Below are 15,190 nucleotides of genomic sequence, written 5' to 3'. Positions count from 1 at the left end.
AAGTGGGGGCATTAAGCCATGAGTTCAGAGTTCAAGAAGTATCTGGATGATATTCTTAGTTGTGTGAGTTTGTTTTATGTAATCCTGAAGGGAGCAGGAAGTTGGCCTCTATTATCCTTATAAGTCCCTTTCAATTTGAGATGTTCTGTGATTCTATGAAATAAAACTTTAGATACTTTTTCGATCATGGCAGAGGGAAAGCTTCTGTGTTTTGCAGGTAACACATACAATTCTTTGAAGGGAAAATAAATATTTATAACAAGGCTAAAAACCAAAATAATCAGCTGCCACTATACAGATAGTCTTTATCTCTCCTTGAAAATAAAAGGCGATTTTCTAAATGGATAGAAAAGCGTTTAGATAAAAACCCCACACAGCTAAAAAAATCATCTTGAAATCTGAAATGTATTATCTATATTATCTGAAAATCTGTTTTCTTTATAACCCTGATCTTTGCTAATCAATGCTACCTTAAGATGGCATTATCTGGCGACTTAGGCAGTTCTAAGAGCTGCTTCCAGTGTGCAATTTCCAAACAGAAGCAACACTAAATTAATGGATAGAATAAAGAAATCAGGGTGTTGCAGAACAAACAGGGTGATAATGAAGCAAACCTTGCTAGGAGCATGGTAACTCCTGGTGTTTCTATTGAGTTTTCACAGAAAGAGACTGGTATGATAAAAGCACTGAGTAAATGTTCCTTGCTTTTTAATTTCATTTTGCACACATTGGTCTTCCTCACTTTTAGTAATATGTTGTAGGTGCCTGGCCACTTACTGGTTAATGGTTTAGGCTATCATTCAAATTGCATATGCTATTTGTTCTGGAATTCTGCTTTCACTACTTCCATGTACAATATTATAGTTAATATTCTAATTTTGGTAGTTGCACGTGGACTGACATTCAAGCTTTTCTTTTTGTCCTAAAAATATACCACAATGTTTTACCTTTTCCTTTTTCCAGGCACCCTGCCAGTCTTTCTGCTTTCCAGTCCAGTGACTGTAAAATTAAGTATTGCTTTTATGTGATAAGCCAGGGGCTGGATGTACATCTGTGAATGCTGTGTGTGATTTCACCCCAGGTGGCCGCCAAATGTTACCAAAAGGGAGGAGCAGCTGAGAAATCAAAACTGGCCCTGACACACGATGCTGTTCTCAAAGTGCACACAAAGAAAAGCAGCCCAAGGTAGGTGTCAGTGCAGTTGAACGAGTGTCACTCTGTGGTGCCAGACCCCTTGGGAGTATGGAGAGTGAGATTCACACCACAGCTGTGGGACCAGACCAGAGACATCTGAGAACAGTGCAAGAGGGGTGTCTTTATGGGTTTGTGGTTGGCAAAAGAGATTTAAGAAACTGGAAAGTCTAGCACTACAGGATCCAGGGCATTACTCCCTCTGGGGAGTAGTGGAAGGGCTGTCCAAATTAAATTGGCCCTTGCAAGGGCTTACTGGTTATGTGAGAGAAAAGCAACAGGATTTGCATTACATCAAGAGGCTTTACATCCTTAGATATAGATAGGAGAACATATGCCATCAGCAGTGCTCAACTTCGCTTAATCCCACTATATGTTCACTCAAGGAGAAGGAATGGTGGTATGCATTGGGGAAGAAAAGCTGCTAGCAAAAAGTGAGCTTTAGGGTAAAATTAGTGTTACAGTCAATTTAAACTAAACAAGCAGAACCAGATCTGAAACAAGGGCAGTTTTAAAGGAACAGATTTTGAGATGGACCATTTAATTCATTATTTCAGCTGAGTAAAATAGCTCAAGAGTTTAACAGGGGAGAGTGTTTGCAGTTTCCTGAAGAGGCTTGGAAACTCTTTAGGACTCATCTCAAATAAGACAGGAAAAAACTCAATGGAGAAAGATCTAGAATTAAGTGAATCAGTTCCTGTTCATGCTGAGGGGACCAGAAGCTAGCAATGATAGCAGAATGGGAAAGGAGTGACTAGATCAGAGGGAGCTGGCACACAAGAGAGAAGAGGTAAGATCTGAAGAAATGCAATTACTGGAGTTGGTAGAGATTTAAACTCTTTTAATTACCTGCTTTACATTAGTGGCCCCAGTTAGAAGTATAAGGTTGCTGGTAAAATTTCATTATTATAGAGGAATTGTTGATGGGACTAAAAAACTTTTTTTCAGTTTACTGTTCTTGTCAACTGCATAAAATTAGAGAAGAAGGAATTTGGTGTATTAGGATATGTTAAGTTGACAGAACATACGTAATAATGAAGCTGCCAAAGTTGAATTTTTTTAGTAGAGGTTTTAATGCTGGTGTAAAAAGCTTAAGTAAGATTTTTGTGTGTTCTGTATGAAATGCTCTGTACAGTTCTGATTCTCCAGGCTTAAGAATCATGAATTCAATCTAGATCATGCTGCAGTGATACCAAGAAGGCTGAGATTGTTTGGTCATACAAAACAAAGGCTGAGAATACATTTGCTTGTGTCTCTAATGACACTGGTCCTAAACAGCGGAAAGGACAGAGCAAGCTAAGAAAAGAGAAGCAGTAGAAAATCACAGTACTGTACATGACTTAAAAAAAATGTCCAAAGAGTCTTTTGACTGCCAGAGCTATCGTATTTTGGAACAGATTTCTGGACAGAGCAGTGTCAGCCCAAAATATAATTAATTGTAAAATCATAACTCATCAGGTAATGTATAGAGCATAATGTGTAATGTCAGTGTTGGTTGGATTCCGTGACAGCTCACATGATCCTAAGCTTGATTTGGATGTTAGTGGTAATTTTGTCTTACTTTCTACAGGGAAAAACAGATGGAATATATGACATTGGCTAAAACTTACTTGGAATGTGGAGAACCAAAACTATCACTAAAATGTCTGATTCAATCAAAGGAGTTCCGTCTTTCTGCAGAATTGTGTAAAAAATTAGGAAAGGTATGAAATCCTCACTTTATGACTTTCCTTTTCCTACAGCTTTCTTTCCTCTCATATTACTCAGAAAGTAGTAGTATATTTTTGTGTCATGGTAATAGCTAAACTAAACAAGCTCTTTAAGCTGGGCTGTTCAAAACGAATCATTTGTCAGAGAACAGTCAGAAGAGGAATGAAATGGAGAATGATGCAATTATTCAGGCTGGCTTTATTTTCTTTGGCTTTCCTCAAATGTCATTATCAGTCATTTGCAGTCAAAAATGAGTGAATGATTGATATAATGAAACTTAAGCTGCTGCTTCATTCAGTACTCTGATGATACAGAAACTTCATTGATAACAGCCATCTAAATGGAACCTTAAAACTTGGAAGGGTTAAAGTAGTGTACTAACAATATGCAATACTTTTATTTTCAGTGTATTTCCACTGAAAGAATGTAAAATGATTGTTCCCAAATATTTGAGGTTTAAGATACAACATTAAGGTTCTTATTCTGCATCCATAACAGTTTTAATTTAGCACTATTCCTTCTGAGAAATCCGTAAATGAGCAGAAGCATGTGTAGTGTTTTCTAACAACTGGCAGAGCTAAGTGGATAAAATTATTTTGAAGATCCTGTATAATACCTTTCATTTTATACTCTAGTTTTTCAGACACAAATATTTTTAAGTTTTTAAAACAATCTCTTCAGTTTTAGTGATGGTTACTTTAATATGTATTTGATTTTATTCAGATACTTTAATTCCAATTTTTTCAGATACTTTAATTACTTTTTATTAAAGTGTACTTCTTTATGAGACACCTGATGGAATTATAAGATTTATTCCATTCATGTAATTTTGACTGTTTACATCACTTCAGTTTCATTATTGACTTCCGCATTGCAGATGAAAGATGCTGCAGTTTACTATCAGAAAAGCCAGTGCTACAAAGAAGCATCTGAATGTTATGAACTAATTGAGCAGTTTGATCTGGCCATTAAAATGTATTGTCAGGTAGAACTCTACGAAGAAGCAGCAAAGGCAGTTGAAAGGTATGTCTTGGAAGATGGTCTTGGAATATAATTCTCTTTTGCATTTCCAAATTCCATATAATGCAGCTGGTTCACTGAAAAATTTTCAGAAGGGTTTTGTCTACTGTCTTTGTTTTACATAAATCCTTTGTGATGTACCTTTAGTAATGATAACTGCTTTTTAAAATTATTAAAGCTTCTTTAATATGTAGAGATTGTTTTATCAAAAAGTTCAAGAATTAAAGTCACTTTACCAACAAACAAGTTTTTAAATCATCCCCCTCAAAACGTTCATGGAAATTTGTCAACATAAGACACAAAAAATCTGCACTGCCACATTTCTCATGAGAAAGATGATAACGAAAAGCTAATGAAAATTTACTTATCCAACAGAAAATGTTACTCATTCTCAGCAACTCACGAAACTGGCTTAGGGGATACCTCAATGGTTTTATATCAGCCATTAATAATTATTTACTGAATATTCTGAAGTGCATGTTATGAAAGATGCAACCAGGTGTTTTGCTCAGACACTCAATAAGCTACAAAGTATATGCAGATACATAGAATAGACTTGAAAGAATTCTCTGTAAACTGACAAATTTATGTAAATTTTACAGAATATTGTATTTATTGACCTGTGGAGAATTCAATGAAATTCATATTTTTTTATAAATAGAAAAATAATGCTGATAAAATGTGTTAAAATTATTTGCACATTGATTTGGCAGTGTGGAGAATGCTTCATTAATGCTGTAAACCTTGTGATCTTGTTTGTGCCAAAAGTTTTAATAACTTTGATTCTGATAGCCTCATGTTGTAATTAATTTACTTCCGTAGATCTTTTAAGATGATGTGATCCTCTTTTGCCTGACAGGCATGTTACATGAAACAGTTGGCCTTTTTGAAGGAAGGGCTTCTAGGGGAAACTATTTGTTTAATGCTTTTTTTTTATTGCAGTGCTTTTTTTGTCTAGATTTGTCATCTGTGGCATAAATTGATTTATCTATTATTTCAGATACGAAGATATGTTGAATGCAAAAGGACAAATGGCTTCCAAACTTTCCTGTACAGCACATCAGTTGTATTTGGAAGCAGCTGCAAAGTACCTGAATATGAACAGGACTGAGGAAATGATGCAAGTCCTCTCAAAATTTGATATAGAGGATCAACTTGAGTTTCTGAAGTCTCGTGGATGTTTGCACCAAACAGCAGACTTATTGAAAAGGAAGGATCGACCGGAGAAGGCTGCAAAGTTAATGAAACAACATGGGTTTGCTCTGGAAGCAGCCAACCTCAGAGCTGTAAAAGAGTTTTGTGTTTGCTTGCTGAAGCACGTGCCAGGTTGAGTCACGGTTCAGAATTACATCTGGGGAATGTGGAGAGCATCCTAAGAGAAGCCCTTGAACTTTGTGAACAAACTGGGCAGAAGTCTGGCATTGCTGAGGCTGTGCTTTTGCAGGGAGCTGTGAAAGGAGACTTCATGAAGCTGAGCAACGCGTATTATCAGTTCCTATCTCTGAATCATTCTGCTGGTGCAGTTGAAGCTCTCTTTGCATTATGTCACTGCAGCACTCCTAGCCAGAACATACTCTTCATGGCAACACGTGGCTTAATGGCTCTTCTGAGTCTTGTCAGTGGTCTGAAGAAAGCAGCCACCAATGCAGAGAAAGATATGGTGAAGTTATGCTTTGCCTATTTTGGGATTATCCCAACAGGTGACAGTTGCCATGTATCTCAAAATGAAGCTGAACCCATTATCAAGTTTTTGTTAGACAAGTCAAGTCTAAAAGAGAGGAAGGCAATCAGTAAGCACAGAGAAAGTAAAATCAGCTTTGAAGCAGCACTTGTTAAGCAGGTTGGGCTTTATTGCCCGTGAGTTACTGAGCAAGAAGTACCCTCATATTTGTATGAAGATCATTGCTGGATTGAACTGTGAAGATGAAACCTGTGAGGGTTACCACAGGCCCTTGCTGCGTCATGAAGCAAAGACAATATTTCAGTGTAAAATGCATCTAGTGGCAATAAATGGACTGTTATTGGAAGCCACAAGCACTTTCCCTAAAGAGCTACTAAATCAGTGCAAAAGCTTTGAGGACATTTTGACTTCTGACAAATATGTATCATGTAAAGCCCTCCTAGGAGTGTTTTTTCCTAATCATTTTCATTTGAGAATACTATCTGAGAACCCAAAGGCATGCAAAGAAATATTGCAATTCAGTAGTGTTATTTCCAAACCTTGTAGAGCGATGTTGAAGAAGTACATCACATTTAAGTTTAATAATGAAAATATTGCTGCCAGAAGAGAATCAACTGACTTGTGGCTAAGTGCCATGAAGGTCTTTATCTTATCTTCAGGATATCCTGAAGAATTTGAGAAACTTCTTTTTAAAGAAAAGGATAATTATAACAAAGAGCTAATGTTTGCTTTGGCAAAGGCAAAAAGTTCCCCAAAGAATAAAGGCCAGGGAGAAAAGACCAAAGGAATAGAGGGCAGACATGGTATGTTGCTACCTGACAAAAATGCCGAAAATGCAGGAAGAACACACTTGTGCTTCATTCGACTTCTTGAAAATTCACTTGAGCAATTCTATGTTCATAAGAACCCAGAAAACTGTAAAAGATTTTTTTTCCGTTTCATGAATGTCCTGATCAAGAAATGCACAAGGTACCTGATTCCAAGCATAGGAAATGCTGTGATGTTGCTGGAATTCCAGTATATTCTATGTTGTGCTGTCCTGATGCGTCTTGCCAAGAACATTACTCTCTGCCTTCCAAAGAGTTACATTGCTCTCCTTCATTACTGGGAGTTTTTGTTCAGACGCAAGGATCATTATGAAGAACTTAAAGACACATTTTCTATTACACAGGAGTATAGACCAAAGGATACAAATGTAGCTGTATACTATTTCAGATCTCATCTCTCTTATCTAGGAGAAGTCTTGTGTGGTGTTCATGGAAGGTTCAATGTCCTGCTGGATGCATTCAGTGATCCTGACTGCATAACTTCAGGGAAGGCTGAGCGGACAGTAGTGCTCTGCTTAGTGATGTTATTGAATGCTGACCAGGTGCAGAGTTCTAAAGATAGATCCATCTTATACCACCTCTTTCCTGAAATCAAGGTGATGCTGGAATCAACGAAAAAAGACACTCCCTCTAAAGTACCTGAAAGATTACTGAGGGTTGTGGAACAAGTGGGTGATGCTACTCCTGTAAGAGAAGTTGCTGCAGGCCTGCAAGAGCTGCTGACAGAGCAAGATAAAGAGCACTTGGTTTACTGTTGCTGGAAGTGGGACACTGCCTACACTCAGGGGCATCCACCCATACAGGACATTCAGTTTGAACCTGTAAACCTCGACAGGTTTATAACCTCTTTGGATGAAACAGAATATGCCAATGAGCTGGAAGAGGAATTTGAAAAGGTTCATTGCTTAGAGGACCAAAAGGATCCTCTGGAAGTCATTGCTCTCAGCAAGCAACAGAAGCAAGAGCAGAAAGCATCTGCTCAACGCCAGCTGTATCGTGTGTTCCATTTTACTTCCCTACGTGAAGTGGAAAAGGAAGGCCCACTCCAGAGTTCATCCTGTTGCAATGAAAGAAGAGGAATTTTTATCACAGATATTCAAAAGAGCAGATATTGATCAAATTCAGTGTGACCTCTGTGGAGTCAGATTCATCCAAAGCTCTGAGAGCTATTTCAACTGGTCAGAAAGCATGGAGGCAGACATTTCTGGACCTCTGACACCAACAGAGAACAGTGGGGAAGAAAAGTTGCATGCAGAAGGAAATGCAATTTCTGTGGCCAGTGAGGCCTTTATGGAGCACAGAAACACAGACGAAGACACAAACAGCCATGCTGCCTACAGACACTATGCTGAGTTTTTCAGAAGAAAGATAGATCCAAAAATACATGATGGACTGGAAGTAGTGGAGGCCATTACAGAAAGGGATTACACCCGAGACCATTTAGCATATAAAGAAGGTTCCAACTTACGTCAGATGAAAATCAAAGAGAATATTAAAAAAATTTCAGATGCAGTAGAGGAAATCTATGAGAAAAAAGCCTGGGCTAAAGGTAGGACCTATCCTGTTTTCTTTAAACAATTTAATAGGTAATTTTTTGGCCAAACTGCTAGACCTGGCAAAGCTCCATTTGAAAATCTTCATGTAGTCAAGAGAAAGGTATTTCCAGATATTTCAGGTAGCTGAGGAAAAGAAGAACTGAGAGAGTTGGAAATACTGAAAATAAATTCTAAACTCTTCCAACTTGATGAATTATGGAGTAAGGTGAATAGTAGACAATTTTTATAGATAATAAAGTGAATTTTAACCACATGGTCAGATGTATGGTGTTCTCTGAACTTACATAGTTTTACAGTTTTACAGCAACTTTGTGGTTTTACTATTGTTTCTACTGTTTCCTGTTTACTTCTGCTAGCCATAGTAATTTGGATATGCAGGGGTAGCCTGGTAGAACTACTTGGAGTCTTTGACTAAGGATATCTCTGATTATTCTACCCTTGAACTTGTAATTTTGCTAGGGCTGAACAAAAGTGGATACTTAACCACAAATCTGTGGTGTGTCAGGTACTCAAAGGCAACACTGATATAAAAAAGTTTAGTAAATTACGGTGCTTGAGATACATATTTTGATATTAGATTTTTTTCCCCTTATATGCTTGAAGCATTATTCTATACTGATTTTTGCAAGCAAAATTGAATTAGTGAATGAATGGCCTAGAAGCAAAATTGTTTAGTATACTTGCTTTGGGAAAGTGACAACCTAAATCTTAACTGGCTTCAGTCGTAGAAATCCACCAATCCTGTATAGCTGTCATTTTGCCTTTGATGCCTGACAGTATTGAGAAACTGTAGAATTTAATATGTTCATCGGCTCTGATCAGTGAAATATGTTAAATTTGTAACTAAATGTTAGGTTGTGCTCTTCGTGTGTAAGCTTTCCTTTACTCCTAGTGGAAAGTTTTACATATGGATGAGGTCCATGAAGTTTAGCTTATTGTTTACTTGGCTTCCTGCTCAGTGAACCGTGACAGTGATGAATAAGATGGGTATAGTAGGCTTAATTATAAGGCTTATAGTAGGTAATAGTGGATTTCATTATGACAATGATGAATGTTGCCTTGTTACGGCTTGATGAATGTTACCTTGTTCTGCTACTCAGTGAAAATATATAGAGAGAAATTATTTGTCTCTGAGATTACTTTTCCCTCTCTTTGTAACAGGTATTTTTCGGGTTCTTAATGGCACAGTTCAGCAAAGACTGCAGCATTTTAGGTCCATGTTTTACTTTGATTTGTATAGTTTTAGAGAGATAATGAAAGTCAGGAACTTTATAACCCAAAAATAAAGTAGAATGTTTTCAGGATTCAGATGCAACTCAAAAAGGGCAGCACAAGGATGTAGAACTTCTGCTCTGATAGTGCTAGTAATGTTGATTAGAATGGGGAGTAATACATACATTATCTTCGTCCACATTAGTGAATTATCCCCCACATGAGATCATGACTCATGACTCATCACTCAAAGGTGACCATGACTTCTGGGTTTGCAGCACCGTCATCCCTCTGTGTAACTTCATTTTGTGCTTGACTTTTAGTTGCTGTCCATTTCTTAGCTAAATGTTCTCACAGAATGTTAACTGTGCTCCATTTCAGCTGAAGAAGTAATGACCATGCATGCCAACAAATTGGTTGACACCATTGATGATGCTTGTAAATCGATGAAGCAAATGGACTCTCACAGGATAACAGAAGAAGATATGTTTTAAAATTGCACAGCTTTCTGTGCCCACTATTGTTCAGTAGTGGTCTCTAAGCATCACTTCAGTCTCCCAGTCAGCAGCATTGTGAATATTCACTGACCTTTGAGAGGCACTCCTACAGGGGCACTCTGGAAAACATGAGATAACCAGGCTTTCCTCAGTGGCTCTTCAAAACAGAGCAGCTGGTTGCAGGGGAGCCAGAGTGGAGCAAGTCTTCTCCCTGGTCATTGGTGGATCCCAGCCTGACTAAGGATGCTTGTATTTGCTTCTTTTATTTTCATTTCCATTTCTCTTGGTTTCATACAAAAAGTAGCATACATTGATGCAGTCTATTGCATCACAGATCTCTTAGGGCAAGTTTAAGACTTCATTTTGCCTCCTTGAATGTTCATGTTTAAACATATGTTTAGGTGGTGGGATTGCAACAGTTGCAGAAATAGGCAGCAATTAAATGGTTAGACTTAAAAAATGGACTATATATAAAGCTTTAAAGTAGCTCAGTTTTAGAAAAATTGGTTGTGATAAAGCCTTGTGTTGCCTCTTCCTATTCCAGCAGATACAGGTAATAGGAATGGGAGTGCTCTTGTAATCTCAAAAGCAACCTTATAGTCTGTCTTGGAAGTCAGTGGGGCAATGTAGTGTCTGCTGAAACTGAATCTTGAGAGAGATGAGACAGACTTCTTAGAAAATTCAAAGGAACTAACAATCGGAGCAGATTTTCAGTCTGAAAATTAATTGCTAGAGCAGCAAATGGCTTAGCAGTCTCTGCTTCATTGAAGAACTCTTAAGTACATTGTCATATTAAGCTAAAAACTTCTTAAACATGATTATGCACATATGTAGGTATATTGCTGTCATATAGAATAGCAATGACGTAGCTTGTCATGCCATTGGGAGAAAAAGGTGTTGGGTTTTCCATTCTGCATTAATTTATTGTTTTTAATATAGGCTTGGTGCACGACAAAGACTTGGAAAATGAAGTGGAAGATGAAATTATGGCTTTTGAAGAACTTGTCCATAAAAAACGCTCAAGGAAAAAAGGAAGACATGGGAAACTATAAATTGAAAAATTATTCCAGATGGCTATTTTATTCTCTTAACAGTCTAAGTTTAGAATGATTTTTTTTTTTTTAATAGAGGGATGGGATCAGAAATCAGAAGAGTCTGAAGAGAAAGAGCAACTTACGCTGTGTTTTATTTTGTTTTTTTTTTATTGCTTGTATTGTGTCAAAATAATTACCTATGTTATGATAATGTAATTGTTAAAACCTATGACTGGACCAATTTCCTTTCAAACTTATGTGATAGCTTAACAGTAACAAAAGCCAAAGAAACAAGCAAGTAGACAAATATTAATGTTCTGACTTATTTCAGGGGTATTTTTCCACTCAGTCTTTTATTTCTTCTTTCTTGTAAACTTGCTTCATCATTCTTCTGAGCTGGAATCCTCAGAAAAATAGGTCTATAATTTCTCTGATTTAAGATTCCTGGTATGTTTAGAACTTTTTGAGTCTTCAGGTAAGATATTTACAGTATCCCTCTTTTCTGTTTTTATAGACAAGAAATCACTAAACACATTAATATTTTTGACAGTGTATATTCTGATTAGATAGTTATTAAAGTTAGGGGTTGTCTTTTGTTCGATAAAATTTTGATATAAACTTCTACCTGTACCTATTGAAAAAATTGATAGTCTTAATTTTAAAGAATGTTAACCATTTTATGTGCTTTCTAAAATTTAATGTTAAGGCTTAATTGATACATTTATTTAATGTATAATGTTTTTATAAAACTTGTAAAATTTTTTTAATCACTTGGTCTTGTCGTATTTTTTGAATGCTTTCTGAAAGCCATATGTGACTGCATGAGTGAGATTTGTAAATTGGGTCCAGAGTATCAGTTCGTTCTGATGGAATCTCAGTGTGTCCAACATATTGTAGTGTCCTGGTTTTGACTGGGATAGAGCTAATTCTCTTCTTAGTAGGTGGTATAGTGCTGTGTACTTGAATTTAGGATGAGAATAATGTTGACAACACACTGATGTTCTGGTTGTTGCTGAGCAGTGCTTACCATAGGTCAAGGACTTTTTGGTTTCCCATGCTCTGCTAGAGAGCAGGTGCACAAGAACCTGAGAAGGAGCACAGCCAGGACAGCTGACCCCAGCTGGCCAAAAGGACATTCCATACCATAAAATATCTTCTCAGCAAGTAAAGTGGGAGGGGGTGGACAGGAGGGGCCAATCACTTCTGGGGATGGGCTGAGCATCAGTTGGGGGAGTGAGCACTTTTGTTGTGCATCACTGTTTTTCTCAGGCTTTATTCCACCCTCTCTTTTTTATCTCCTTTATTATTATTATTATTATTATTATTATTATTATTATTATTGTCATTATTACTGCATTTGACTTAATTTCAGTCAGTAAACTGTTCTTATCTCAACCCACAGATTTTACCCTTCTGATTCTCCTCCCCATACCACAGAGAAGGTTTGAGGGTGTGGTTGGAGCTGTGTGGTCATTAGTTGCTGGCTGGGGTTAAATTTCAACATGTAGTCTCCTTCAGTAACCTTTTCAATTAAAACATTTGTGTGTTAAACATAATTAGAGAATTATTTAGTTGTTGAAATATTTTGCCTTTAAATGGGTTCCTCTTTGTATACATAACAAATTGCTTCAATAATTACCTATTGTCAAAAACGTAATCACTTTTTATTAAGCTCAGTGTTGTGGAAATGGGATATTTTACATGAGTAAAAATGAAATGCTGCTGTAGAATGGAGGTATGTGGGTAGCAGTAATAATTTTCTATTGCATTGTGAAAGTCACTTTCCAGGTGTTTCTTCTCAAGGAAATCTTATTCCTTAAGCAGGCATTTAGAAGATAGTTTGGAAACATACATTGATGAGATGTAATGCAAGTCACTTGCAGTGTATCGAAGTCAAGAATTAAGGAAGCTGGATCATTAATGTAAATGATTTGGCTTTGTTTTCTGTAATGATGGGTATTTTGCAAAAACTGTCCTGATGAGTTTTCCAGCTTCACTATTTACATTTGTGGCAGTAAACACAACCTAAACTTTTTAAGGACAATTAGAATTTCAAAATCATTGCTGGCCACATTTTAAAGATTGGATTATTATACTTTCTCTTTATGGGAAAAAAAACAACTTAAACATTATCTCAAAATACCAAGCAAAGGGGAAACAAAGAGAAAGAAATAACAACAGAAGTTACCAAGAATTTAATCTCAGGTGCCTTTCCTTGGAGCAGGGACCTGCGATTCTTGATGTGGTTCCATGCAACCCACTGGTTTACTCTGACTTTGAATCATCACTCCCAGATGGAACTTATTTCAATAACATATGAAATACTGACTGCTAGACAAAAGTAATGGCAATTCAAATTTCAGAGCTTACAGTTTCAGAGATATATTAGGTCAAAATTTCACTAATGTTCAAGCAGAGATGGGAAATCTAGTTGGATCTCCAGACCAATATCACTGCTTTAAGGGGTTTTCCCCTATTCTGCATGAATAAACGTAAATTTTCCTTTTCCATGGCAGTCTCTTCAGATAGTAATGATCTCAATATCCTATTTACATATTACATTAGAAAAATTAGTTTGTCCAGATATACCCTTGGGTTTTGGGATTTTTTGGTTCTGTTTTCTTCCTTATTTAAAAAAAAAATCATTCTCGCCTCTGGTGGAAGCCCCAGTTTTCTGGCACCAGCTAACGCTTATGACTCAAAGGGCTTAAGACCCACAACAGGTGCTGTGGTATGTGTGAGATGCATATTGCACTGAAACCTTGGAACTAAGCAGTGGATGCGGGCTGTCGAGCTAATCCACCCACTTCTGCCTGTCTAAGCCATATTGAAAAGAATTTTGAAAAGGCTTCAAAAGCTCAGAAACTAGTGACTTAAAATCTCCCTCCCTGGTGATACAAAAATTACACCTAAATGAAAAAGAATGAACTATTTGCTGCAGTTGAAAGATGGGGTGCATGGTCCTAAACATGACAAGTCTCCAAATTTCAGATTCCCCAAGGAAAAAAATCTCTTGCTTCCTTGAACCTTATATTAATACAAAGAACTGTGTGGTAAATTATGTGTACTTTTCACCTTTTTCCTTTATTTCTCTTAAAAACAGTTTTTTCATTACACTGCCCACAGTTTTATTCCAAAACACTTTCCTAACAATCAGCTGTTACAAACTCTGACTCAGCAAATAATTTAAACACTTGACATTTTTTAAACATTTGCTGTCATCCTAAAGGGAAGCCTTTTTTACCTCTGTACTTACTGAAAACATAAGAAGAAGGAAATTGTCTTATCTCTGTACATAAATCAACAGGTTTCCTGCCAGAAACCCTTGTGACAGTATTTGCTGAAAACCAGTTAGGAAGCACTAATCCTTACATGAAAGGGACCACAGCTGTTGCTACTGAGCTTCAACATTTTTGTTGGAGTATTCAGAAAGTTAAATACAAAAAAGAGCTTAAAAAAATATAACCAGCGATAACAAAGTGGCAACTAAAATAATGATAGATAGGGACACACTACTGTATCTGTATTCACTGGAATGGTAATTTTTGATCAACACAGGAGGGGTGTAGACCTGCTAGAAGGAGTCCAGAGGAGTGACATGAAGGTGAAGGGAGAGGTGGAGCATCTCCCATGTGAAAACAAGCATGAGAGAGTTGGTGTTGGTGAGCATGGAGAAGAGAAGGCTCTGGAGACCCCTTAGAGTATATTCTGCTACCTAAAAGTGTCCTACAAGAGAGCTGGAGAGGGACTTTTTACAAGGACATGCTATAGGACAAGGAGGAAATGCTTTAAACTGAGAGAGAATAGGTTTAGATCAGAGATTAGAAGAAATTCTTTGCTGTGAGGGTGATAAGGAACTGGAAGAGGTTGCCCAAAGAAGATGTAGATGCTCCATCCCTGGCAGTGTTCAGGGCCAGGTTGGATGGGGCTGTGAGCAACCTGGTCTAGTGTAAGGTGTCCCTGTCTATGGCAGGGGATTGGAACTACATGATCTTTGAGGTCCTTTCCAATCCAAGCTATACTATAATTCAGCTTTCATTAAAACCTTCACATCTACACTTATATAGCAAGACCCAGAGACACCTTGGTATTAGATTTATGGCATGTCTGTTAGCTCATAACTCAGAAATGCATTAGCAAAGTACCAGGCAACACCCCTACTCTTTATCTTGGTGTGGTAGATGGCAGAATTTTTTAGTATCTTCCCTAATGCTCTAAGAGCTGGTGTGGTGGGGAGTGGAAGAGTTTGCATACTTTATTAAGTATAACTACATTCGTACACCAAAATTTCTGACTGTATACATACTCAACATCAATGTGAAACACTTAAAGAGTCATATACCTAAACACCAAAGCAGTTGAATTATCAGGTTAATAACCATTACAAATTAGTATTCTGAGAATTAGAACACTTAATTCAGTTTTCTGACATGGACTTCTGTAACTGTTTTCAGCCTGTCTA

General features: G+C 37.2%; 1 protein-coding gene across 1 annotated transcript in view; it reads left to right on the top strand.

The window, feature by feature from the left end:
* TRANK1 (tetratricopeptide repeat and ankyrin repeat containing 1) overlaps positions 1–11,495 on the top strand; it is a 40,204-nt gene extending 28,709 nt beyond the window's left edge. The window contains 9 exon segments of the mRNA XM_088161096.1: positions 1,082–1,185; positions 2,762–2,894; positions 3,779–3,924; positions 4,922–5,217; positions 5,220–5,706; positions 5,708–7,447; positions 7,449–7,978; positions 9,579–9,678; positions 10,632–11,495. Of these exon segments, the coding sequence (XP_088017222.1) occupies positions 1,082–1,185; positions 2,762–2,894; positions 3,779–3,924; positions 4,922–5,217; positions 5,220–5,706; positions 5,708–7,447; positions 7,449–7,978; positions 9,579–9,678; positions 10,632–10,746 (3,651 nt within the window). The 3' untranslated portion in view covers positions 10,747–11,495.
* Positions 11,496–15,190: the final 3,695 nt, after the last annotated feature.

Source organism: Sturnus vulgaris, chromosome 1, assembly GCF_052056855.1.
Source record: "Sturnus vulgaris isolate bStuVul1 chromosome 1, bStuVul1.hap1, whole genome shotgun sequence".
NCBI lineage: Eukaryota > Metazoa > Chordata > Aves > Passeriformes > Sturnidae > Sturnus > Sturnus vulgaris.
Note: the sequence above shows the minus strand (reverse complement) of the source record. Positions and strands in the feature narration are given on the sequence as shown.